The 27,728-nt window shown below is 29.0% G+C and overlaps 4 protein-coding genes across 7 annotated transcripts in view; 2 read left to right on the plus strand and 2 right to left on the minus strand.

Moving 5' to 3' along the window:
• Positions 1-11,137, plus strand: part of LOC111031945 (photoreceptor-specific nuclear receptor) — a 31,076-nt gene extending 19,939 nt beyond the window's left edge. Inside the window, exons 5-9 of one of the 2 annotated variants that reach the window (XM_022312086.1) lie at positions 609-723; positions 4,265-4,419; positions 6,079-6,320; positions 7,419-7,662; positions 8,469-11,137. In XM_022312086.1, coding sequence (XP_022167778.1) covers positions 609-723; positions 4,265-4,419; positions 6,079-6,320; positions 7,419-7,662; positions 8,469-8,707 — 995 coding nt within the window. In that variant the 3' untranslated portion in view covers positions 8,708-11,137. Of the gene's footprint in view, positions 1-608; positions 724-4,249; positions 4,420-6,078; positions 6,321-7,418; positions 7,663-8,468 lie in introns of both variants that reach the window. The other variant, XM_022312085.1, reaches the window with a different exon arrangement.
• Positions 11,138-11,831: 694 nt separating this feature from the next.
• Positions 11,832-14,651, minus strand: LOC111031948 (SAP30-binding protein-like). Its single transcript, XM_022312091.1, has 3 exons — positions 14,408-14,651; positions 12,136-12,742; positions 11,832-12,073 (listed from the first exon to the last, which is right to left on the minus strand). Exons 2-3 carry the CDS (start codon positions 12,718-12,720, stop codon positions 11,900-11,902), a joined length of 759 nt encoding a protein of 252 aa, XP_022167783.1. The 5' UTR covers positions 12,721-12,742; positions 14,408-14,651; the 3' UTR covers positions 11,832-11,899.
• A 3,352-nt stretch (positions 14,652-18,003) lies between these two features.
• Positions 18,004-19,561, minus strand: LOC111031951. Of its 2 annotated transcripts, none has more exons than XM_022312097.1 (3): positions 19,345-19,561; positions 19,018-19,214; positions 18,004-18,381 (listed from the first exon to the last, which is right to left on the minus strand). In XM_022312097.1, the coding sequence occupies exons 2-3, from the start codon at positions 19,193-19,195 to the stop codon at positions 18,086-18,088; spliced, it is 474 nt and encodes a 157-aa protein (XP_022167789.1). In that variant the 5' UTR covers positions 19,196-19,214; positions 19,345-19,561; the 3' UTR covers positions 18,004-18,085. The 2 variants fall into 2 exon arrangements, with proteins under 2 accessions (XP_022167789.1, XP_022167788.1); XM_022312096.1 differs by having other exon boundaries at positions 18,005-18,381; positions 19,281-19,558.
• A 2,351-nt stretch (positions 19,562-21,912) lies between these two features.
• LOC111031950 (ring canal kelch homolog) lies at positions 21,913-26,332 on the plus strand. Of its 2 annotated transcripts, XM_022312093.1 has the most exons (10): positions 22,455-22,579; positions 22,641-22,869; positions 22,950-23,125; positions 23,202-23,298; positions 24,642-24,798; positions 24,864-24,973; positions 25,039-25,335; positions 25,403-25,546; positions 25,607-25,856; positions 25,934-26,330. In XM_022312093.1, exons 1-10 carry the CDS (start codon positions 22,455-22,457, stop codon positions 26,110-26,112), a joined length of 1,764 nt encoding a protein of 587 aa, XP_022167785.1. In that variant the 3' UTR covers positions 26,113-26,330. The 2 variants fall into 2 exon arrangements, with proteins under 2 accessions (XP_022167786.1, XP_022167785.1); XM_022312094.1 differs by lacking the exon at positions 25,403-25,546 and having other exon boundaries at positions 21,913-22,579; positions 25,934-26,332.
• Positions 26,333-27,728: the final 1,396 nt, after the last annotated feature.

A 27,728-nucleotide genomic window follows, 5' to 3' on the forward strand; every position in this document is an offset into this window, starting at 1 on the left:
CATGTAACGTATATTTGTTTCTGACTCTGCTATTTTTGTGATCATACGAAACAAATATGCAAATACTACAAGTCCGCTGCCCTATTAATGATAGTGTTTTAGTTGTCGGTATTTAATAGCGATGTAATTTTGAAAATAATAATAATATAATGAATAAGAAATATTAAATCACAACACAATAATTATGTATTTAATTAGTTATTACACTTATTCATTTTTAAATTCATTCTTTCAGCATTTGATATTCTAACTATAATATATTGTTGACATATATTGTGTACTGGCTGTAGTCTGTCAGTAGTGACTACTCAGTAATCCTAAGTGATTTGCATAACAGAAGGGAAAAGTTTTTGTTTTTTTACTCAATTAAGTATTACTTTATTTACTTGATTGGGTTATTTTTCGGACTCAATTAGGTTATTTTCGGATCGAATTATATGTAAATTTGTGTTTACGGGACTCAACTGTAATAATATGAACATATAGCGAGGAACATTGCATGTAAAACACTAATTCTACGTGAATACCACACTGAATACCACACTATTATTATTACCTGTAATCAATAAGACTAATTTATGCTTTCGTCATTTTATATATACCTGCAGCTGTTCAAAATGAACGTCAACCAAGAAACACGGCAACCATACGTCCGGAAAATCTAGCTGACATGGACCACGAACGAGTGATTCGAGAAGCGGCTGTTGCAGTCGGAGTGTTTGGGTGAGCGAATATATTATTGTTTTTCATACGTTTCGATTCACATATTCTAATAACAATACCTATATAATGACAATATGTTATGTATTGTAACAATAAAATCAACAAAACGAATATTATTGTATATATTATGTGCATGTAAGTACCTATATAGTAACCCGTTGACCTTTATATTATAATATACAATTCAGTAGTATTGTACATCTTACCATCTATTATGAATTATGATGGCAATGGCCGATCGATGATCGATTGAAGTTCACAATATTTCTTCACAGCATGCGACGGCGGTATGATAGAAATTATAAATCAATAAAATATATTTCACAACAATTAACTATAATATGTCCATGTATTATATGGATGGACCTTTGTACTATCGAAAGTGAAATATAATACAATATCATATTATTAGCGATGTATCATAATACATAATATAAAGTCCACGTAAATAATTTTTCAAAATCATTTATCGACGTCGCAAGTGTGAGCGCGTATATATTATATAGGGTTTGAAACATTATAAACACACCCTATTAAATGTTACGTATATATAAATAAATAGGCTATCACGTTCTGCCGTCCACCCCAAATTTTGATTAATGGCTTATAAATCTCCTCCGTCGTTTTCGCGTCTATAAAAAAAAGGGTTCAGGTGTTTAGTCGCATTTTAATTCTTCATTTCGGAGGGTCGGATCTATTTTATACCCTTATGTTTTTTTCCTCTTTTATATACAAAAGTCAGGCCTATCCGCCTCTGCTTTTGTCACGTTTAATTTTTTTTTGTCCCCTGCAAACAATTATACATGAATATGCATTTTTAAATATAATTTAATGTTTGGACAGTAGCCAGTAGGTTTACCCAAGTGCTACATTTTGCGCACAGTATATATTTATTTTAAATAATATATAAAGTGCGTATTAGTACAAGCAGGACATCATATTATGATAATATATATATAGGTATCTATATAGACGTATAGTATATGGTTCCGAAAATATGACACACGACCAGGTTGCCATAATAGTGACAAATGCCACAAAGAAAAAAAAACATTATTTAGTCTTGTTTGTTATGCAAATCGTATTCGAGTAGCACTAAAACATTTCGCTCCCTGGTGCTGATGGACACGGTGTTTGCCAAAAACAAAAGTATTTGCTACCCTATACCTATTTATTCATAATAGTATAGACAGACGTTAGACGCGTCATTTCACAACTGTTTTTATCTCTGTAATTTTTGGTTTTTATTTGTTTTAAGTTTAACCGACTGTCGTGAAAACATACACGATACACCTATTCAATTAACGTAGACACTGCAGTTCGATACGTCGATAACATAGATAATAATATATGCATCCGCGAAGGTTAAAATTGTACGAATTATATTATGCAGATTAGATCATGGCTAATGAACATTGCAACATATTTTGTCATATAATTATAAATTTATCCGGTCGGTTAGTATCTACAACTAAAGTACCCACCTATCCGAGCCCAGTCGGTTTATCGGGCTAGACGTTAACCGTCAAGTCTTATTAGGTACCTGCTTTATTTTCGTGTATTACTTATATTATAACGTATATCTAATACATATAATATTCACATATTTTTGATGAAATATAGTTTTAACTCGTATTTAATATTACCTATATTTTTAAATGATCAAACGAAGTACCATTAGTTCTAATACAATGTTTCCGTGATCAACATAATAGATCAGTAGGACGCATGGTTTCAAAAAATATCAAATAAAGTATAGTATAATAAGTATAGTCCCTATATATACATAAAAAATAAAAATTCACATCACTTGTAATTTATATAAGCTAAACGTATATAATAAATCGTTAAATGTGCAATCACTTTAATATTATGCTAAATTATGTATTGGAAAAATAGTTAAATTTAACTGCTTCAATATTCACCATATGGGTAAGTATCGTTTCATGACTAATACTTTAAGATGTATGTGTAATACATTATAATGTTATGAATAATATAAAGTACATTTGTTTAAATAATTCAAGTTTTTTCTTCAAATAACCAATATAGTATAAGTCATAATACAAAATCTTATTTTACCCTTATTATTATAATATATATTATAAAACCAAAAGTATTTATAATATAATGTTAGATGATATTTATTTACAATTTCGATTATACGATGTTTTCTATGGATTAAATGAACTATAAATGTTAGAATAAAGGTTAAAGAGCATAATATAATAGGTACATACTTAGGTACCCACAACCAACTACTCAAAGTATATTCACATAAAATTTGCAATCGACATAGGAATGTAACAACCATAACAATGATATGCGGGAAGTACCTAGTATAGAACCTTACAACATTTATTTTAAATTTACAATAACACGTATTTTATTATTGTACGTATAGGGGTTGACGTTGAGTGAAACAGTTTGGCCAACTCGCATGTGATGTGTAACCAATATCAATACGGCTACACGAGTTTAAGGAATAAGAATAGATATCAATTTATATGGGATTAGCTGTACAATAAAACGATTTAATCCCACCACCGAATTACAAATTAAATGATGTCGGTCCCTAGCCGATTCCCTTCGTATATACCGGCCATATGGGTACTTTTTAATGCTTTTTTCAACGTCATTCTCCGCACCAGAACTTAGGGATTAACCGTCAAAGGCACTTGTGGGCAATGGCCCTAAAATAATTCACGTGGGGGACAATATCATTTGACTAATGTTAATTTGATGGGTAGATTTTGTATGTTATTATATTTAGTTATTATTATACGCACCTACCTACCAAATCTGAAATACTGTGAAACTGGGGTCGTATTATATTTTATACATATATTATAACCGCAAATGGGATTTATTTCGAATAGTAATTCAACTAGATTATATTATATGCTATTATTTGATTAAAATATTAAATTCAATCAAATTGTACATGAAATATAATCATTACGTAATTGATAATATATTTTTTGTAAAAACTAACAGATTTTATGTTTATTATTTTAGTATAAATATTTAATTTACTATTATTGATCACTCCAGACTCAATAGTCAATAGTTATTTACACCAAAATCACATTACGAATTACGATCACATTACATTTTTTGATAGATACATTTTAAGTCATGTCATATTACGAGTATATAGGTTGATTATGTGTAATGGAATAATGAATACATCAAATTTAAGCCATAAATATTTATTTCACAATTACTTAACACTCTTAACCTTTACATTTTCATGTAGAACATAATAAAATATAATATATTATGTAGATTTATACGAATAGATAAGATAATTTAGTGTTTTAGTATTTATTTGTTTGCAAATCTTATTTAAGTTATTAAGTTAAATAAATCAATATACTTGACAATAATCAATAGTTTCCAAAATCGTTTCGTACCTATATTAGTAGCTATAGTAATATTTTATTTCAATCGGCGAATCCCTCTAAAATTATAGACTACTATTTATTATCATAAAATTATTTATAACATGAACAATTCTCAACAGGCCATGTCTTTACAGACCCCCGGTTTCAGTGGCGTTAGCCTTATCTCCTCTGAGGTATCATCCCAACGGACCCATGGCACCGCCGAGCATACAGCAACGGCCCACGGAACCGTCGCCGACTGCATCTTCGTCACCGAAACAAGAATCTCACCACGACGACCAAGACGATGGTAAGAACTAAGAGTATAACTATTAACTACCATAGGTACAAGTGGTTTGTCGGTCAGAAATTGCCCACAAATACAATATTATTTAAATAAATAATGTGAGAAATGACTAATGGCTCGTTCTAAACGAAAGGTTTTATTCAGCTTTAAAAATGCTAAAAACTAACACTGCAGTTGTCGAATTAGGTGTCGTGCACGATATGTCGATATCCATTAATCAAACGACTCAAATATGGGTGATCAGTAGATTAATAGTAAGTAAATATAGACCCGGGTACATTGACATTCATTTGGGTAAATACATCAAAGTGGCTTAGTTGCTTAGTATCGCCGACTGCCGAGCGCTTATGAATATTTTTAGAAACTGTTTCCTAATTTGTAATCTGTATTACGTACTTTCTTCGTCGTGTGACAGATTTTGAAGTCACTAATCATTATTATCAAAATGGACAAAATAATATATATACTCACATGGCCATCTGGCCTTATACTGGATTTTGGCGCCACCGTGCAATTTGTTTTTTATTGTTTATTTGATAAATCCATGAAGATGTCGATAGTCCAGAATCCAGAATTTTACAATTCACATTTTTGACACAAAACATTATACTATACAAAAGTGTAGTGTAACAAGGCTGTATAAAAAATTGAGACTCAAGGACATAACCTCATCCCCTCTAAAAATACTGGCATACGGCACAGTACACTGAAATGATTAAGAGTATGTACAATGTACATAGTACCTACTACCTAGTATTATGCGGTGTTTGTCAATTGCGCCGATTTTTCTAGACTACCTGAAATTTATACATCTTTTGCGCCGGTGGATTTATCCCAAACGAAAATGGTATACGTCTTTTGCGCCAATAAATTTATCACAAATTAATTTGGTATACATAATATATATTTGTTCTGCCAGGAACATATTATAAAATATAAAATATCAATATAAAATATCATATTATTATACTATTATTAGATTATAATATAATTATCAAACATATAAAAAAAAGTGTAATTTAAAAAATATAAAAAATTTAAAAAATTAAAATACATATAAATAAACGATGATAAATTACATATGAATAAATTGTCAAAAAGTATTAAAATTTCATTTCTTGTAATGGTGACTTACCGACTTCACAAATTGAAACATATTGATAGTACCGTCATATTATCATGTTATCTCATTTATATTAGCGGATATTCCGATTTGACCAATTTATTGCATGTAGATAGATAACGTATAGTATGTACAGTTTAAAACGTCGCGATTTTAAATCGTCCGCGTGTAATATAAACGCAGACGAGTACGTTAAAATCGCCTAGTGTGTAATCAGCTTATTTTTCAACTTCAGTATTGCCGGCGCAATTAATGTATAATCTTTTTTGGACCTAAATATCGTCCGGCGCAGTTGATGTATAACCTTTTTGAATCCCATAATTTTTTTTTCCTTACCTGTGATTTCTGGCGCAATTGACATATACCCGTTTTATGCAGGGTACGTCAATATACATTTAAATATCTGTATTAGAAAATTGGGGGACTTGAAAAACTTTAATATCTAGGGTAGGCTACTAGGGTCCTACTCCTGGCTCCTGCCATGCTGGGCTCTTGAACAAAACCATCTAAAGACTCTATTCGTGTTATATGTGTTGCAGACGACAGTATAGACGTGACCAATGAAGAACCGGATACGTCTGACAACAACAAAAGGGCCTCGTCTTCGCCACCGGCAGTTCCGATTCCGCTTACCCAACACCATTCGATGTACGACCATCATCCGTCATTCTACCCCGGTCTACATGAGAACGTTTACGAGACTTCCGCTCGTCTGCTTTTCATGGCCGTCAAGTGGGCGAAAAACTTGCCGTCTTTTGCGTCTCTTCCGTTCAGAGACCAGGTGAGGATTTTGTGTAATATCAATAATAATATACCTATAAAATGTAAATGCCATCAAAAGAACTCAAAGTTTGAAAATCAATTAATATTGGGTATTAAGGTTCAATTACATAAAAAAACAAAAAAAAATGCCTACTATAATAAATTCTAAAACTTCGAATTCTATACAACGTACGATTTAAGGACAAAATGGTGGGTGAGCATTAAGCTGCAGCATTACGTACTCGTAGGTAAATCATCCTGTTCACAATACGTATTGGCGAATGTATTATAAATCGATCCTGCTTTTTTCATCAATATATATGATATATTATATGATAGATGATAAAAAATTACTATATTCTATAGGTTAGAATGCGATACCATTATATACATTATAATTTATAGTTATGGCTACCTACATGGGCGAATGTAAGTTCCTACACGAGAGTAGCAGGCACACAAAATACATACGTTAGTTCCTACACGACGAAAAAAGGTACATAATATGTAAGTTCCTACACGGTGAAAACCAGTTACGTGTGTTAGTTACCGCGAAAAGGGTTAAATATGTATATACGAATTTAAAAAAAAAAACAAATATATTATGATGATTAAAAAATATAAAAAAAAATCATCATAGTAAATTTTCACAAATAAATATTGTATAATATGGTGTTTAAAAAATATAATAAAAATCGTTTTTTCCCGTAATTTTGTATACGTTTTGCTTTAAATGAAGTATATTAAATTAATGTATATTAGTAAGCTACGGCTGGACATATTATTACTAAAACGATACGTCTGTGTATAATATACATATTTAACCCTTTCCGCAGTGTAGGAACTAACATACGCACCTGGTTTTTACCGAGTAGGAACTTACATAAGTACCTTCTTCCGCCGTGTAGGAACTAACATACGCACCTGTTTTTTACCGTGTAGAAACTTACATATGTCTGTGTAGGAACTAACGTATGTAATTGTTTACCTGCTACTCTCGTGTAGGAACTTACTATTCCCCACCTACATAATATTATTATTATTGTTTAAATTATTTTATGCGATGGTTCAAAAACGTTTTATTCTTTTATTTCTATATTACCTATATATATTATAGGTGATACTCTTAGAGGAATGTTGGTCGGAATTGTTCCTGTTGAACGCGGTTCAGTGGTGTTTGCCACTGGAAAACAACCCACTTTTTAATCCTTCAGATCACGTGGCGGCCATACCCAACGGAAAAGCCAGCCAAGTGGCGGCCGACATACGCGTACTCAACGAAACCCTGCGCCGGTTCAGGACCATCAGTGTCGACCCGGCAGAGTTCGCGTGCATGAAGGCCATCGTTTTGTTTAGAGCCGGTAACGATCACATTTTTAAAATGTTTGCTATTATAATATTAAGCATACTAGTAAGTAGTAACAGTCTACATATAACTCATGAACACCACTATGATATTATAGGTATTCTCTTTACAAACATATACCAAACATATTTTCCCACAACTTTATTATTACGCTAACAAAACTTAAACTTTTTAAGAGTATATGCAGCCGTGCAGGTAGGTACCTACAACGTTGAACGTCTACACGATACCTATCTCGTGTGTAAACAGGAAACGAAATTATCGTGCGGGAGGGATCAACAGATTTTTACACTTGAAAAATATTATACAATCTAAAGCTCGTAGACCGGACTACAACCGTTGTGTTACAAATGTTTTGTGTGACACCGGCGTCTGAATCTCTCAAAAATTGAGTGACACATGAATAAATAAGTGGTTTTGGGGTACCTATGGCAATACATTTTATCGTGATGTACCTATTTATTATATTACAGTAGGTTTAAAATTTAATTCGACAAATATTTTAATTAGGTGTTTACCTAAAAATCCCACATTCACAAACTGCAAAATAGTCTCTCTGGACAAATATGTAAATTCCGCTCACATACATAGAACGATTATCATTGCGTCTATAAGTGAGTTGTGCGTAGGTACGGAACAAACTGAACACTGACGTCTGAAACATCCTACAGGCTACAGCAGTGTAATATAATAATATGTGACATACCTATGAGTGGCTACGACATAAATACATGATATATAATAATAAAAACTATAAGAATTATGTCAATTATGATGATCAATCGTCTGTGATCGTTTTAGACACACGGGGATTGAAGGACCCAATACAAGTTGAGAACCTGCAGGATCAGGCTCACGTCATGCTCGGTCAACACACCAGGAATCAGCACCCGGGCCAGCCTGTCCGGTTCGGCAGACTGCTTCTCATGTTGCCGCTGCTGAAAAACGTGCCAGCCGCCCGGATCGAAGCCATATTTTTTCAACGAACCATCGGCAACATACCGATGGAAAAAGTCTTGTGCGACATGTACAAGAACTAACAACGTCGCCGGTCAACGGATAATAAAATTGATAACCCAACACACAACTCATGATAACATCATGATGAATAATGCAATAGGCTCTACCTTGTGGCTTGTACAGTTGTCTAGACGATATACACACTTGATTGGTACTTTGCGGGTGGAATATAGTTTGTTCATCACTCGGCACTCATTGTATTATGCCATACCATCCAAACCAATTCACAAGAATATTATAACGTACTTACCTAAAAAAAACATAATAATACTCATATCTATTAAAAACGTGTTTGGATTTAAAAACAAATTAATTTTTCTATTATTAAAAAAAAACTTAATGTGACTGCTTTGAATTTCAGTGATAATTTCCACTTAACCATTGATTTCGTGATATAATATGATAATGATACCTACCTATATATATTGTTGTAGGTATGAGGTAATTAAGTGGCATACCCAGGGAGGCTGCAACAGCCCCAGCTATTTCAAAAAAATTTCAAAATCCTTTCATTGTTCTGTGAAAGTATTAGGTAATTACATGAGACGCAACTCATGTATAAAAAAATTATAATTTGTAAGAAGGTTGCTGCTGGTAAGTCTACAACGGTATACATCACAGCGGTTCTTTTTGTATCCAAGCTATACGGAACAAATTTTCAAACTGTTCGCTTACGAGTAGTAAACGGTGTCAGATCTATGATATGATTTTCAAAAAAATGTTTTGGTACCCAAGTTATTATTTGTAACTACCTATTTCAAGTTTAGGAGCTACAAGTACAACTAACCTAAATAAAAACTAAATAATTGTGAAAAAAAAAATGTTTTCCTCAAAAAGTAAAATTAAATAATTATTTAGTTATTTTTTATGTAAAAATGTTTTATTTTTATTATTAGGTATGGTTTATATACCTATACTTCAATGGGAAAGTTGGTGGATCTCGATATCGCCATCCATTTTGGTATCCTATTCAGTCTCGAATCATTCTAGTGATAACCGTACGCATGTTTATTCACTTAATGCATACCTAATGTTAAGTGTTAAAATTAAATTTTTCTGGACAAAAAAATTATTTATAATTATGTCTGTTATCTAATTATAAATAATTTATTTCGCGAAAATTACATTGCGTACCACCTGTGACCTGTTAAGGACCGCTGGCATACCTAACTTGTGAGTTGTGACGGATTCTAGTTAAGCTTCCGCTGTGTACAAAAAATTATCCTCCCATCACTAACGCAAATTCCTAACTTTACCACTGCAAGGTATAATTATAATATGACAGTATGATACCTACCATTTACCAACGAGAACGTGACTCTTACAATTTTTATTTTGTCTGTATCTGTCATGTAATATTAATATATTATTATAGCCTATGGGTAGTTATTATAAGTAGGTGCGTATTTTACATGCACATATCGAAGGATTTCATTATTAGCGATATAATAGGGTATAAAATAGATGGCAAAATTTGCTATACATAAATCAAATCTGTAGCTAATCAACAAATCGAGTCTGTTTAGATCATTCAGTAAAAACATCAACTACTTGACCCGTATTATTATTATACCTGTTATAGACTGGTATTATTGCACTAATGCACTATGATGCAGTATTATTAGTTAATGCTTTAATGGTTATTAAAAATACCTTTTAACTACAATTTCCAATTTTCCTACAATATTCACTAAAGAGTATACACCCTTTTTAATAGGGTATTAGGTATCTAAAGAGTTGTGTACAATTATAATGTCATAATAATTATGGATATATTTAATTCTAATAGCAGTTTCTTTGCTGGAAATTTAATGTCCTAAAAAGCCTAAACAAATTTTAAATAAAAAAAGCCATACAGGACTGCACGATTTCAAGCCTTCTATGTGTTTTAATTTAAAAAAAAAGAATTACTTCTCTACCGATACTCGCGTTCGAAAAATTTCGATTAATATTCGGTTTAATTAACAGGCTTGTTAGGAAGTTATTAAATTACTTTTTAAAATAAAAATAGAAAAATAAAATTCTGGATTTTGATATTAAATTTCTAAAAATGACTTAAAAATTGAAAACTGCCATTAAATAAAAAATAAAAAAAGGTCTTATTCTGCTTCAAAAATACATGAAACATAAAACATTTACTATGGGTAAGACGAGTATCGTAAAAAAGCATCACACAACTAGCATTGAAAACAATGCAAAGTGTATCAAAATTTCAACCCTAATTATAAACTTATAAAATAGTTATAAATGTGCAACATAAACTAAACTTACTATTATCTACTTGTTTAACCAGTAATTACAATTATAAGTTTACTAGTTTGATTTTTCTTAACTCACAGTCACAGACTTCTATAGCTACTAAGTATCTATACCTTTTTTTATATAATCCCATGGCCTAACTGTGTAGAATGTAAATATAATTGTATTCTAATAGAGTATACTCTGTATACTAATATAATAGAAGTCTGTGTTTAAACTCTTAATTAATTATTTCTTGAATCATAATATAGTAAATAATTATTATATTATTATAATGTTTAACTCACTTTATTCATTTTGTGTTGTTGTAAGTATAATAACATTTTTGTTTACTGACAGTTTTCAATTCAGCTATGAGAAAAATTTTACAATTTGTTTAGTATGCCTTTATCTACATATGTATTAATTTTAAAATATTATAAAATCAATAACATTAGTATATTACCTATAATATTATTATTAAGCTTTGTTGTTGTTGTTATTGTTGTTGCTGTTGCCATTGCTATATTAAGTGTATTTAATTATTTTATGCTTGAAATAATTGAAATACCATATTTTTAATGTTAACCTTTTAATTATTTTTGTCTTTTCTTCAAAAATAAAATAATATGATAAATTATATATAATGTACAATTTTATAGATAATAATATTAAATATTTTGAGGTTTTGCTTTTAATGATAAAAATGTAATTTAATATTGTGTAAAAGGACATGCATAATATAAATAGAAATGTACAGTATTAACTATTCGATATAAACTATCTATTTGAACCACAAATTCAGATGTTTTTTTTTTATTGTGTTATATATTTATACTACAAAAGCTGAATTTAATTATATTGATAAATGGTTTGCATTTTGTGTCTTTTATTCAAAAATTAAAATAATTTTCAGATTATAGTTTATTTACAATGTTACATATTATTACATTTCAGATAGGTACTTGAATTGATTAATGAATATCCAATTTTTGTTTTTTTGGTAAAGAACCAAAAGCTGAAATAATCGTTCCCTTTGTACCTGTTACAGATGTTGTAAGATCCCATTTACTTTTCTTATCATCTTGTTTATGGGAACTTGAAACATTGATTGATGAAGTCTTTTTTGTACCAGACACAACTTCAACCTTTAATTGAAATCAGTAACATATTAAAAATTATCTTAATTTAACCAACACACAGAACTTACTTTAGTTTTTTCCTTTCTTTCTTTCTGTCTCTTTTCCATATCTTCTTTTTGCAAGCAGCCTAATTCTTCATAGTAAGATTCTTTACCCCATCTTAAGGGGTCATATAAATGAGGTGGATAATTTGTGCCCAATTCATTAATATTACAAAACTGTAAAAGTTTTTCGTATATGCTAGGGTTTCGAAAGTCTTTCCTTTTTTGGATCAAAAAATTCATGTCCATACCATCTTTTTCCATTTTTTCATGCAATCTAGTTATCTTTTCTTGTAGTTCTTTAGAGCATCTACCATGAGGTTCGGGTGGAAAAATATCTTCTTCGTCTACATCCGAACTTCGGTCCATATCTTCATCTGACATCACAATATCGTGATCCTCAAAATATGATACAAGATGAGTTTTTTTGTCATCGTCCGGATTAGTTACAGCTGGAGCTGAATTCGGTATTTGTAGTTGAGGACTAGGTACATGTTCTTGTAAAGGTTCATTTGAAATGGACACTTCTTCAATATGTCTACGTTGACTGGGAGTAGTACCTTCATCTTCAGAGTCTGTATAATTAGCAGTTAATGATGCAAGAGCCGACATTCTTTTAATAATTGAATTCTAACTATAAACAAAATATTACAAAATTAAAATTGCATTGTTGTAATAACTAAATAACTTAGTATTAAACTGGTCTAATTGTTCAATAAAAACTGATCAGATGGTAGAGGTGAATGTCCTAGGAAGGAGGATCAACCACCCGAATGGTATTTTATTCAATATCATTAGTTAAATTACAAAGCCTAATATTTACATATTTAGCATTTTTCAGGTGTGCTAAAATAAATTATTCAGATACATTCTACAGTACATGTAATCACACACACAAAAAATATACATTCGGTTCAATTCATGAACTAAAAGACAAGACATTGACATATCTATCTAGTAGATACCTCATAAAAGTAGTTAGAACTTTGTTTTGTGTATTAGCTAATTAAAATTATTGTAATGAATGTATTAGTGTATTACACACACTGTTAATATTGTAGAGTTACTTCAATATTTAAAATGATTTCCCTTATTTATCAAACAGTATTGAAATATGTAAAAGTAAAAAACAGTAATGAAATATGTTTATAAGAACTATGTTATTATTTAAAAATGTTTATTTGTAGTCAAATTCTGAAATTTCAAACAATATTGTTATTTACACATTTGTGTAACAAACTGTAGTATTAAATCTAAAAGTTATCACTTATCAGTGACATATTTAGCACTTAAAGAATAAATATAATAACAACTACAGTATACTGTATACATGCTATAACCCATGACTAAAAAAATGGGTATGTTCACAACTTTGTGATACACATATCCCCCCTCCACCTTGCCTTGTCAATTGCATGGTTCTACACTTCTATTATATTCTATTAACATAGCCGACTTATGAAATGTGGAGAACTTTAAACGATGGTTTTGTGTATATAAATACAAAATAATGAAGAGATGCGCAAAGCTGGACAGAAACTGGAAACTGGTTTTTGTGATCATACCTATTTATTTAGTCATAGAACCCTCAATTCTCTTCCACTAATTAATATCCTACTATATACTAGAAAGTCACAAAATAAATAATTTTTTTTAAACATAAGCAGAAAACTAAGATTAAGTAATTTGTGACTACATATTTTTATTTTGGACATTGAAATTGAGATAAACCACAAATTACTCAGAAGAGTCAATACTAGAGCATAGAAAAAAATAAACATTGTATACAAATAAACAATATGTCATAAACACAACTATCGATAACACAGTATGGTCATAACATAGAACCTCAAAAATAGTAAAATGCAAATCAAATATTCAATCTTAAGGTGGATTCACACTTTGTTGTGTCATGTAGAGTTGAATATATATTAAAATAGTAAGTAACGTGCGACCAACATTTTGTTATCTATGTATTAAGTATATGGAACACTACAAGACACTGCGAGTTGTGGATCTACCTTTAGACTGACAAGAGTTATCATGATAGGATCCAATATTGAAAAACATTAATTAGGTTTGAAAACAAAGTCAAAAAAACAGGAGGCTTTTTTGTATTAATAATTTACTGGGCACATCGCAAAAAAAACAAAAAAAAACATTTGATACATTTTGATTTAGATGTACCTATGAAATTTTTGATTTTCCATTGAGCCACATTATTTTTGTAGATAATGCATTTGAATGAAAGACATAACGTAAACGTATCCATTTTATAATATAGGTATGTTAAATTTACCTGTTGAAAGCTGAAGTATCTAGAGCTTTGAAGTAGAGTAGGTATTGTTGTTTTCTGAGATTATTTAGTTGTTTATTATTCACTCAGTACCTTAAGTTATTCTAAGGTACCTTCTCACTAGTCAGAACTCAGAATACATTCGGATACTTTTCATAATTTTATTTCATTATCACTTATCAGTATTATAGATAATAGTGAAGATGAAGAATGAACAGTGATTAATAACAATTCAATTATAATCATGAACTAATTTACTTATTATCATTGTTATTATACAGCGTTCTCTAGGTGTTTAACCTATTGATTTCAATAATTAACAACATTGATCATACTCAGACTGATAAACAGAAATAATATAATATAATAGAAATTATAAATATATTATAGGTATATACTATTTTAATGTTTTAATAATGTAATAAAATAATATCATAGAACACCTTATACATTATGTGGATCTAGGACAATCGGTCCCCGGAAAATTGGTCCCCGCGAAAAAATGCGACATGCGGACAATTGGTCCCCGTCATAATTTCATACACGGACAATTGGTCCCCGGCTTAAAAGTTAAACACAAAATAACTTTTTAACATAAAACATTCTCATATAATATAATTCAAATTCTCGTGACACTGAACAAAGTAAAAATAATTAAAAAGTTAAATAAAATTAATAATAAAATTTATTTTATAATTAAATATAATATTTATTTTAATAAAATTTTTTAAAACTGATTTTCAATAATATAATAGGTACGCTTAGTGAATAAAATATAATATACGTAATATGGTCAAATAAAAAAATAAAAATGTATATAATACCTTGTGAGAATAAAGCCTTGATAGCGTTCATCGATATTTTACAGCAAGACTTAAGGAATACAAATAATTCAAAAGTTCATCTTTAGAAAAGTTGATGTTAAAACTGTTACAAATAGATATAATTTTTTTTTCCCTATCACTTAATGGATTTAAAAAAATATTCAAAAATACATTTTCATCGTTTTTTGTCAAAGATATCATCGTTGTAGAATTAACTAGTTGTATACATTCAATAAACATATAAATACTTGGATGTTTAAGCCTGACGATATTTTGGAATTTATTTTATTATGGCTGGTTTTAAAATATTCTATTGAGCACTCCATAGGTACGAACTAGACGTATGTATACAAACTAGACGGATGCGTACGAATTAGACTACGGATGTACAGGCGACAAGACGGTGTACGGTGTACAGCGATAACTGATGAAGGTAAATCGATCGGTCAGCAATAAAAGATTATTATTTATCAAGGGAAATATTTTATTACAGTTTGCTAAAAATAGTTAGTACCTACTGGAATTTAGTTAGTACTAGTAAGAACAACCTAAGAAAGCCATTTTTCCTGTAAATTCTTATATATACAATATATACACAACAGGAATTTTTCGGGGAGGGGGGGGTCAAAAATATGTATATTGTAATTTTATTTTGTTTCCCCCCTCACATACGGCCTTGGTTAATAATAATAAAAATAAAATATTGAATAACATAAAATATTACCGGGGACCAATTGTCCGCATGCCGCATGTTTTCGCGGGGACCGATTGTCCGTTTACCACATTATGTAATATGGGTCATGGGACAACAAAAAACGCACGATTATTCTGCCACCAGGAAGCGCGTCGTTCGATAAGAGGCCTGTGTGTTATTGTTCTGTGGTTTTACTCATGTGCTATGATCAAATGACAAATACTATATTTTACGTTTATACTAGGTAGTAGGTGGATATTATATTTACCTTGATTTTAAGGTATTTTCCACGATGTAGAGAAGATATTATATAGAGATCTTCTCTATATTGTGCCATAGACCAATAAAGAATCGAAATAAAAATCCCCAGACTACAACCTTTCTCATAAACACATGCAAATTATTGAACAAATATTTTTTTAAACGCTAGTTACCATCATTATTAATATTTAATAACAATAGGTATTAGGTATATAATTTATACATATACACAAATAATATATTGTTTTTTTACCGCGATGTAATGATATATATAATTCTGTAAAATTAAATCTGTAATATATAATATTATAATAATATATTATAATTATGATAATATTATAATTTACGATAATACGATATGAGAATTATTAAAAAGTTCAAGTTGTGTCATATGTGTACCTATGATAATCTAAAATATAATATATTTATTTGTATTATATTTGAAGTGTATGGATCATTCGAAATATTTGTATATGTTCTAAAACCGTGAGTAGGTATCAACCTTTATTATTATCGTTTATGCAATTTAACATGGCTACATTTATTAACTGTAGTTTGATAACTATTTTCGTTTTTATTATATAATCTTTTAGGTAGGTAGATTTCTATATAAAACAGTGGAATCTACATAAAGTAAAACTTTGAAAACTCGTTATAAGCTGTTGACAGACATTTTCAATTTTCATTTTTTTTCTATAAATGTCAATATAAATTTATTAGTTGCGTCAAAAAGCATGAAAATGTAATTCAAGGATCTTGGTAACTTGTTACAATAGCAGTTGAAAAATATTTAAAAAACATAGCCACAATTTTACTTTATAAGCATTTAAAGTTCAAATTTTGATAATATTTATCAAATTTAAAATGATGTAATAAAAAATGTATAACATTTTTATTTTTTATAGCTAAAAATTGAAAATTTAAAGAAGGTTCCACTTAAGCAGTTTTTCTGTAACTAAAAAATCTAAGAAATTTATAAATACGGTTATTTTTTACAAACATTTTAAGTTAAAATTTGGACAAAATTGCATATTAACACAAAGACTAACGTTTATCATTTAGTTGTAATTCAGTTCTAAAACAGCCCAATTTTACATATGTATACCTAATATTTTTTTTCAGCATCACTGATAAATTAGGAATAATATTAATTCAACTTACTAGCTACCATATCAATAAAAAGTAATAACAGTATAAAATATCCTAGACTGACATACCATCTCTGCTCAGAATCGTTTTTCGTGTACAATGGTCAATTACATGATATCATTGAATTCATATTTGATACCATCCATAGGTCTCTGAATATAAACATTTAACAGTGTAACAACCTTTGTAACTTTAAAAAAACAATTTCAAAATTGTTATAAAGTTCGATATAGTTCCTAAAGTACTTATTAAGCAAATTAATCGTTAAAAGTATAATATTGTTAATATGTAAATCATGTTTGTCATTGTCTCACTGTTATTCTCTTCCCTCAAATAACTTTAATTCCAATTTTAATTACATGTTTAATCGTAGGTACTCCTCATCTCCAACACAAGTGACTAGCATATACATATATAAATTCCTTTTTAACTGTAGAATGTAGATAGCCAATGTTTATTTTGTTCACAATAAACAATAATGAAATATACTCTTATGAATGAACAATTAAATTTATAGGACATGCCAAAATATGATAAGTAATTTGTTATGCTTCATAATTGGTTTACTCATTAACTTACTTCATTAAATACAAAAATTTACACTTATTATTAAAAATATATTATATTATTTATTATCAATGTAAAAAAAATACAAATTGGTTTGATTATTGATTATGTTTTAAAATAAAAATATAAATAAGTAGACAATTTACCTGAAGCAAAAAATAATTTGACATTATAATTACAACTATATTATAGTGTGACTTGGCGGTAAGTACCACCATGAACATCATTGAAGTAATTGATAAGAGTATTAATAATATTCATCTGAACATCAGAATTACTACCAAACCTTCCTAAAAGATCTGCTAGTTGTAGACTTTGATTTTCTGTTTGATTCAGTACAACAGAAACTGTATTTTGAATTGTTCTAATCAGTAAATTAAACAGGTCCAGAAGATGATCTGTACTTAACTCTCGTAACATATTTCCTACATTTCTAATTCTGGGCAGCAACATATTGTTAATCTGGTATCCAATACTTCCTCCTGAAATAATATATATTGATAAAACAATATACAGAGTAATTGACCAAACATGCTCACTTCAATTTTTAATTTAATATTTTATTTATTCAAATTATGATCATTAGAATTTTTTTATATAGTTAGGACCAGAATATTTTCAAATTCATGGGATTTTTGTATTTTAGTTAGTTTAAAAAATGTATCATAGTGGATAATGATAGTAATAGTAGAAATAATTGTAATAATATATTATAAGGTGTATCTCATGCACTATCTATCTTCTTGATCTTGTCAGACCGATTAATATTTTAAAATGTGTGTTTAAATTGTAATCTATTAAGCAATTCCTATTCAAAAAATAAAATTAAGACATTTTTTTCATGAGAATTAAGTCTTGTAATAGTTATGCTATTGATTTGATTTTGCCAAAAATTGTTTGAAATTAAATACTAAAATCAACTAAAAACTGAATTGATTTTTAATAATATTAGGTGTGTTAACTTTGATTTCAAAAAAGAAATGCAATATGTCACAGTTGTCAATATACAGGTACCCATATTTAATATATTTTACACGTATTCACATTATCACGTTATTAGAACTACAAATCCTACAACTTTAATATAGTATTTGATGTTACATATTTTTATTACTCACCAACTACAATTCCTAACCTTCCGGCAACTAAACCTCCAAATAAACTACATGCACCGACAATAGACCCAGCTATCAAAGCACTTGGTACCTCTGATAACTCAAAATTCAAGTCACCAACAAGTCTCGTCAATACTTCTAGGCCAGCATTTACAAGTGAAATTGACATATGTTCAGCCATCGTAATGGATTTAACGTATCTATTACAAACAAATTAACAAGTTTATAACATTATTTGAATGTGTCGTAATGAAACTTCATATCACCTTTAATAGGTCTAATAAGTCTTAATAGGTAAGTCAAATTCATAAATTAGAATATTAAAATTACTTAAGGTCAAATTACTCTAGTACAAAAAAACTTAGATAATGCACGAGCAGTAAGCTTCTATATCATGACAAATTTTTTCAGACATATTTAAATAAAACGTATGTCGGCTAATGTGAATCGTGATACGCATATCCTCGGGAACTGAGAAAGTGAGAAGTAATCCGTAATCCCACTTTTTACCGTGTGTTACATTCTCCGCCACTCATTGGTCGTATATATATCATACCATACATTTCTGAGCACGGCTATCTAAAGGTTAGGTTAGGATATCTAAAGCCCTGATTATGAGTTTCGGGGTACGGCGGCGCCAGAGATTTAAAATATCTATTATTATTAATATTATTTTAATTATTTAAAATCTCTGGGCGGCGCGAGACTTCCGATAACAATAACGATTTACGATAATGTGAACGGTTAAAATAACCTTAACTGTATCACTACATTTGTCATTTTTATGCAATTATTATTTTTACTACCAACTCTATAAAATTTTAATTGTGGTGGTATAAAAAAACATTCCAAAAGTTATACATCTTTGAATCTTTCACATTCTTCATAAATTCGGTGTATCTTTATTTCAAATTAATTTTCAGTTAAGACAATTTCCATTCCTTGGGTTAAACAACGAAATATAAAACTCATAAAATGAATGTTATCCACAATGAATAATCAAACATATTTTTGTAGGTTACTCAATACCAATGTATTTGTTTACATAAAGGCTATTACAATACAACCTCGTTAAGACGCTCTCAAAGGGGAAATCGTAAAACCGCGTACTATGAGGGATAGCGTTATGGGCCACATATTAATCATATTATATATATAGTGTACAAGTGCCTGGGACCGGGAAAAGTCTGAGCGGAATGGCGTAAGCGAGAGCTTCTAAACGAGGTTTTACTGTAATTATATTTGAACTACCGATTTAAATTAAAAACTCTTTAAAAGTACAATCATTATTTGTTCACAAGTAAAATATGCATCAATTATAATTTGGAATACCCATCATATCAGTCACCACAATTGATGAAGTTCTTATTTCTTAATCATTCATTCTATTTGTTACAAAATGAATTGCTATAACCACTTATTTGTTTCATTTTATATTTAAATCAATGACGAAATCCAACAAATAATTCAATTATTTTTAGGTAATTGTTTTCTTAATGGTCCATTACTATATGTACCCAATTAAAATAACTAAATCCATTAAGTATGTATTGGAATATAATTATAATTACTGAAATATAACATCAATTATCAAATATTATCCAATGAGGATGGAACAGATAGGATATTATATAACCAATATTGGTCTTTTTTAGTTTCTGATATTTTAGCTTTTATTGATGTCATTAATATTTAACAATAAGTGTAAAGTATTAGGGTTGAATATATATGCTTCATTTTATTTACCTATTACAAATTTAAAACAATAAATCATTTTAAAATTACATTTTGTGAACTGCTGTTGGTTAATCTGAACAAAATATACATTTATGTTAGGAACTAACTACATACATATTACATAATATAAAAAATATTTGATGTCATACATCGGTATAACAAAAACTAAATATGTATTTAAAGCATGATGAATGTAATAAAAAGTTGGCAAGTGGATGTTGTTGCTCTAACAAGCAACAACTTGTAAATAAAACAAGTGGGTCACTATATTAGATGGAGTTAAATTTTAATTCAATGATATAAAAGCATTGTTTACAAAAACGATCACGTGCGAAGACGGTCTGTCAGCCTATAATATTATGTAGTAATTTAGTATATTTGACGATGTTATTGTGATTAAAGTAATTTATTTTGCTATTAATCATTTGTATTACTGTTGGTTAAATTCATTTTTGCCAAAAAAATTACAGTTGAAAAGTCATTGTGTGTTTAAAATATAATAATTTAATCTAAAAGTTAGGTACCCACTAATAATATTTTCACAAGATCATTTTTCAATTTTATATATCTTGTCAAAGTTTGAACTACAAATGCTTGTCAAACAAATCATGTATTTTTTTTAATACTATTCAACTGATATTGTAACAATATATCAGAAACCTTATTATACATTTTCAAGCATTTTGACTCAACAAATAAAATTATGTTGACATTTATACACAAAAAAAATTCAAAATGTCTGTGACTATCTCAAAAGTTTTATCAAGTATATGAATTTATAAGATACACATATGCTATAAATTTCTACAGTTATTCGTTTTTTAATTACAATAATATAAGGAAATCAAGTGAATACCTAATGTTGTAAAAATTTCAATTTCAAATGCTCATAAAAATTTAATATGACTTTCCGGTAGAAATTTTCTTTTGTTATTGAAGGTAGACAAATTTATAAGGAATCTTGTTTTAAATTTTCAAACCTTAGTTATAAAATTAAAAAATTTTTAAGGAATTCTAACTCAAAAGAATTTGCTAATTTTTCATGATTTTTATGAATTTTTTTTAAATTTCTAAATTCAAACGCTTATAAATATTTATTGTAGGTTTACTTTACACTCAACTTTCTTTTTTATTAACACTAACAAATACTTAAGATGAACTCTGTATTATCAAGTTTTTTGATGGAGCAAAATAAAATTGTATTGACATTAGTTTTAAAAATAACTAATAATAAACAAAAATTGCATAGCCTATAATAATATATAAATAGTTCAACACGAGTCAAAATATTTAAAACATTTTATGGTATATAGAAAATGTGGTTATTAACAATCAGTGAAAATTTATCTATGAGTTTTTTGTTCATTCCAGCTCAGAATCAATATATGATCTAAAAGTAAAAACCAAATAAAAATAAGTAATAATAAATTATTAATTTGAATTATTTAAGTAGAAAACAAATTTCTGCCTTACTCTTATTAATACAGACTAAAAAAATATAAATATTATGATCAATTTAAAAACATCCGCTTCCTAGTTATTACTCATACCGGCTAAACTTATTTTATCTAAATTTATAATAATTATTATAGTACTTGCCTATAGGTTCTGTTTTCTTATAGGGTCAAATCGAATGTAGTAGGTATCCACACAATAAACATACATTAACTATCAATCTTTTTTCACATAACTTTAAAAGGATTATGTCTGTGAAAGAGATGGATGCTGTACAAGAGCAATCCCTGAAATCCAATAGATGTAAATCAACAGATTTTAAAAATAGTTTTTACAAGGATGGAGTATTTGAAGTCCTTCAATCATTACGCAAGTATGTTATTGTCTCTAGAAAAATGAATTTTGATTATGAACTTATAAATATTCAATTTTAGGAATGAGAATTTTTGTGATAATAAATTAGAAACAGATGATGGTAAAATAGTATTTGGACATAAACTTATTTTTATATCTGCAAGTCCATATTTCCATGCAATGTTCACAAGTTTTGAAGAAACCATTAAAGACAATGTTAATATGAGAGAGTTAGATTACAAAGTTTTACAACTACTAGTAGATTATATGTATACTGGCGAAATCACTGTCACCGAAGAAAATGTACAGGTATTTACGTTTACGTATTGTACTTATATGATTAGTTAAATATACTACAAACATTTCTTACATTTTTGGTATTACTCAAGGTCGTGTTGCCAGCTGCTGATCTCTTGCAGTTAGACTATGTAAAGCAGGCATGTGTTTTATTTTTACAAAAACAATTGGATCCTTCAAATTGCCTTGGTATTAAAGTTTATGCTGACATATATAACTGTAAAGAATTATTGTCGAGCTCTGAAGAATTTATTAAAAAACAATTTATGTATGAAATTATATTTCATATCTAAATTTCCTGGTTCTGTCAGCAATTTGTATACATTATGAAAATTATTTTTCAGAGAAGTAGTGAAATATGACGAGTTTCTATCTTTATCTTTAGAAGAGGTGATCAAATTAGTATCATGTGATGACACTTGTATTCCGTTTGAAGAAAAAGTAAGCAGACTGAAATTGATAATTGCTTTTTTTTAATATTGTGTATCAGATATTAGTTGACATGCATATATAATTTAATCTTGCTCAAAATGGAGATCAGTACCGGGCTTCAATCAGTTTTTGTTTGTAACGGTCAAACGCTGTCCCCACTATGGTGGCAAATAGAGGCTTGTCACTTCACGAGGTCACGCCCACACTCACAACTTGGCCACCCTGTACTGATCTCACGTTGAACAGATTATGTACAGTAACAGTTTAATTAATTAATATATTTAAAATTACATATTTCAAAATCAAAATTAATAAAAGTTTGTTTGTCCCATGTCTGGATGAACCCAAATAATTGTTTTAAAATGTATATAATGAAATAGATTTTAGCAATTGATTAAATTGTGTATAGAATCCATACCAAAGTTGTAAAAACTAAATAATCACTGCTATATACAGTCAAACTATTAATTAGATGTGTGCCTAGACCAATTTGGTATCTATGGGTGACATGAACCCAACTCTTTAACAAGTTCAAAATCCAGGCCATCCGCCATCGATGTCATCAAAATATTTTGATAAATACTTAAATGTTCATATTTGTAAAGAACAAGGGAAGTTTATCATGCTGAATGTTACGCACAGTAAGATGTAGAGTGGCCAGTTGGGAAATGAGAATTTTCGAGATGGCCTGGATCATATTATGGCTCGGTAGTCCCCGTCATTTTGTATAAGATTTTATTTGTAAAATAGGTAAATGTGTTCAACACTTTGTTCTTATTAAAAACTTTGTAATTATTGTATTATTATGATTAATGATGCTACATTTTAATAGCCTCTTTGAGTATGAGAAATTTTGGTTACAAAATTACAAAATATTACATAGACATCAAATAAAATCAAAACAAAGTCTATCTTGACATCTTCTGCTTTAATTAAACATCCAGTAAGCGTTTGATTTTGACTACAACCCAGCAGAACTAATTACTGAATTAACACATTGAGCTTGTGCCTGTGAAAGTTGTATATCTGTAGAGTGGTCACAAATATAGCAATATCCACCTAATGGCTGATTGAATAATATCTAATAATACATGATATTGTGTTATTAGTCTCGTAACTCAATGTCATTTTTGTAAATAATGAAAATAAGGCTATTATATTGCTATCAATACCTGTGTTAAACAAAGGTATTCATTAAGCTATTTAACTTTCAAAAATATCTTCACATTTATTGCCAATATCAATATCATATTTTTGAATAGGTGGTTTAACAAAAAATATAACAGTAGACTTTTTGTCTTAAATTATATTTTGTTATGTACATAATAATTAAGTTGTGATTATTTATTTAGGCATTTGAATGTGTTATTGATTGGGTAAAACATGAATTGAACTGCAGAAAAGATTTTTTGGCTGATCTAATGGAACATGTAAGATTGCCATTAATCTCAAAAGAGTATTTATTAGAAAAAGTTATTGATGAACCTCTTCTTAAAAGTTGTCCAAAATGTAAGTATTTTTTCTTAAATATGACTATTATTATTGTATCTAATGTATTATTATTATATTTATAGGTAAGGATTATGTATTTGAAGCATTACATTTGAATCTAATTAAGTCAATACATCCTTCCTCTGTTCCACAAACAAAGCGGAATAAACATAGACTCAGTTGCTCACAAAAAGTGTGGAACTGTTTATATTGATTCATCTTTACAATTATTTATTTTATCCATTTTAATTATTTCAGGTTGTTCTAGTGTTAAGTTTATCTCGTTTACCCAACACGTTAATTTCAAACAGGTATGACCCAGCAACTAACGTAATGCATATTGCACCGGAATTGAGTAAAGTCTATGGAACAGGTAGTCCGGGCGTTCTAAATGATAAATTTGTGTTTGCTATGGGTGGAGTTCATTATTCACAATTTAATTCTGTTGAAATGCTGGATGTATCTTCACAAGCACAATGTTGGGTACCAGAGAATAAATTGTTAGTTGATCGAAAGAGTTTTGGAGTTGGTGTGTTACATAATTGTATTTATGCTGTAAGTTATGCTAATTTAATGTTTGTTTTGTGTTATAAGTGTATTTTATTATTACATTAAATGCTAGATTGGTGGAATGGGCCGTCATAATAATTACCTAGACAGTGTAGAGGTTTTTGACTTCAGTACTCAACAATGGCAAATGGTATCTAGTATGGCTAGTAAGAGAAGTAATTTTGGTGTAGGAGTTCTCAATAATCTCTTATATGCAGTAAATAATTAAATAATTTTATGGAACCATCCATTTAATTTTCCTAATTCAATTATGTAGGTAGGAGGTGATGATGGTTCATCATATTTGGATTCTGTTGAATGTTATGATCCCAGTATTAACAAATGGAACCCAGTTGCAAAAATGTCATGTTGTCGCTTTAATGTTAGTGTAGGAGTATTGGATGGTAAAATGTATGCGATTGGTGGAATTTATGAGTCATATGTTCAAAAAACTGTGGAAGTCTATAATCCTAGTACTGGAGTTTGGGAGTCGATTCCTGATATGTATTTGGCCCGACAGAATGCTGGTGACTATAATAATTAGTTTTTTTAAGAAAATATTTTAAAAATTGTATTGAATTTTAATAATATTTTTTTAATACAGGAGTATTCACATTGAATGGTTTTTTGTATGTGATGGGTGGAAGTCTTATTAATATTAATTCTATTGAAATGTACAGTCCCAAAACCAATTCCTGGTCAATGAAAACGATATCAAGTCTTGAAGGACCAATTTTAAGTGCAGTGGTTGTTCATAAGCCATTATATATAAGACCTAATTAGCATTCAAAAGTCATAATCTCATTATAAGTTGTCTTAAAACTGATGAATTATGTATAATTGATCAAATATCTCATTAACTTGATGATATCTATTTTTATGTACTCTCATTTATTATATTGACTTAAATTAAAAAGTTTAATTATTTGTACGTAAAGTTCTACTGTTATTGAAGTCATTCCCTTAATTATACCAATATTATAAGAATAATATCAATGTACATACATACACCAGTTTTCCTTATTATACACGTAGGTACATCTAATAATCCTAATCTAACGGCTAATCTTCGTTTACTGGGCACTGGAATATCAAGTTTAAAAGAGTCATTTAGAAGTCTTTTTTCATAATTATGCTAACTATTCCATTAGGAGAATGTATTATAGAAATTACCTATCGTACTTGCATTTATTTCTATTACTTATATACACAGGCACACAGACGCCCATCCAGCATCCGGTCACTCAGGTTGAGTGTTGTTCTGTGGTACGACACAAGCGCGATAACAGCGAGGGGGGAGTGGATCGCAAAAACCCACGGTGACATTTAAATTGTTCATTTTTTCTTTTACTACACGTATTAGTGTATTACGTTATTATTAATGTTGATAAATTTTTTGAATTGATATTTATTTAAATATTTGTGTTTACACAAATGTAAAAATTCAAAAAACGGGTGAGTGAATGTCGCTCTGCTGTACATTATGTCTAAGAGGTCGCTGTAATGGACGGTATTAAATTTGAATTCAATGATATATTTTATACGAAAAACGATAAATTAAAATTTAATACCATTCATTACAGCGACTTCCTAGACGGCTAATGTATGGCAGACTTATATCCACTTACCAGCTTTTTTTAAATTTTTTTTGTACAATTTTTAAGTTATTATATTTGTTTTTGGCGGCGTTTTGTGTGAATCTAGGAAGAAAAGAACAATTTTTAGAAATTTTAAACAGTGTCCCACTAATCAATATTTTAAAAAAAAAAAATTTTTATATAATGCATAGACACTTATGCTATGTTTTTGGTATTATTTATTATAAAAAAAAATACGAAACATAAATACAATAAAGCTTAGTATAATAATATAGAGTAAGATGCATTTTTATTACTGGAAATGCCCTAATTAATCCTAGTGCCCTTATAGTTGACTATAGATGACCTTTTCATACTTTATCATAAAATATAACTAGTGGTAAAATATAAAACAACATTTTATTAATGGAAATTTCCCATGTAGACTTTTCATACTTTAGAGCTATAATTTGAGTGAACATAATTTAGTCTATTGACAGTCATTGAAGTGTTCAAGTATTTTCATTAAATTTTTATACTTCAATTTTTTAAATACATTTGAAATGGAAATTTTTAAATCTTATAAAGGAGGTGAAAAAGTAGCTTTTGAAGGATATACTTAGATCACAAAGCACAAAGGTAAAAACTATTTTATATGGAAATGTTCGACCAAAAATACGACAAATTGTGCTGGAATACTAAGGACTAGTATTTTGAAAACTGATCCTACCGTGACAACAGAACATAATCATCCTGCGAACCAATCCGAAGTAAATGTTATGAAAGCAGTATCAAAAATGAAATTAATGACATCCTGTACAA

Source organism: Myzus persicae, unplaced genomic scaffold (assembly GCF_001856785.1).
Source record: "Myzus persicae strain clone G006 unplaced genomic scaffold, MPER_G0061.0, whole genome shotgun sequence".
NCBI classification, from domain to species: domain Eukaryota; kingdom Metazoa; phylum Arthropoda; class Insecta; order Hemiptera; family Aphididae; genus Myzus; species Myzus persicae.

Bases quoted from the DNA above. Each gene is read 5' to 3' on its own strand.
- LOC111031950 (XM_022312093.1), top strand. From the start codon at position 22,455: ATGTCTGTGAAAGAGATGGATGCTGTACAAGAGCAATCCCTGAAATCC. The intron at 22,580-22,640 runs GTATGTTATTGT...ATTCAATTTTAG, and splicing joins GTCCTTCAATCATTACGCAA to GAATGAGAATTTTTGTGATA. The intron at 25,857-25,933 runs GTGACTATAATA...TTTTTAATACAG, and splicing joins TTTGGCCCGACAGAATGCTG to GAGTATTCACATTGAATGGT.
- LOC111031951 (XM_022312097.1), bottom strand. From the start codon at position 19,195: ATGGCTGAACATATGTCAATTTCACTTGTAAATGCTGGCCTAGAAGTA. The intron at 18,382-19,017 runs GTGAGTAATAAA...ATATTATTTCAG, and splicing joins AAGGTTAGGAATTGTAGTTG to GAGGAAGTATTGGATACCAG.
- LOC111031948 (XM_022312091.1), bottom strand. From the start codon at position 12,720: ATGTCGGCTCTTGCATCATTAACTGCTAATTATACAGACTCTGAAGAT. The intron at 12,074-12,135 runs GTAAGTTCTGTG...TTTCAATTAAAG, and splicing joins AAAGAAAGGAAAAAACTAAA to GTTGAAGTTGTGTCTGGTAC.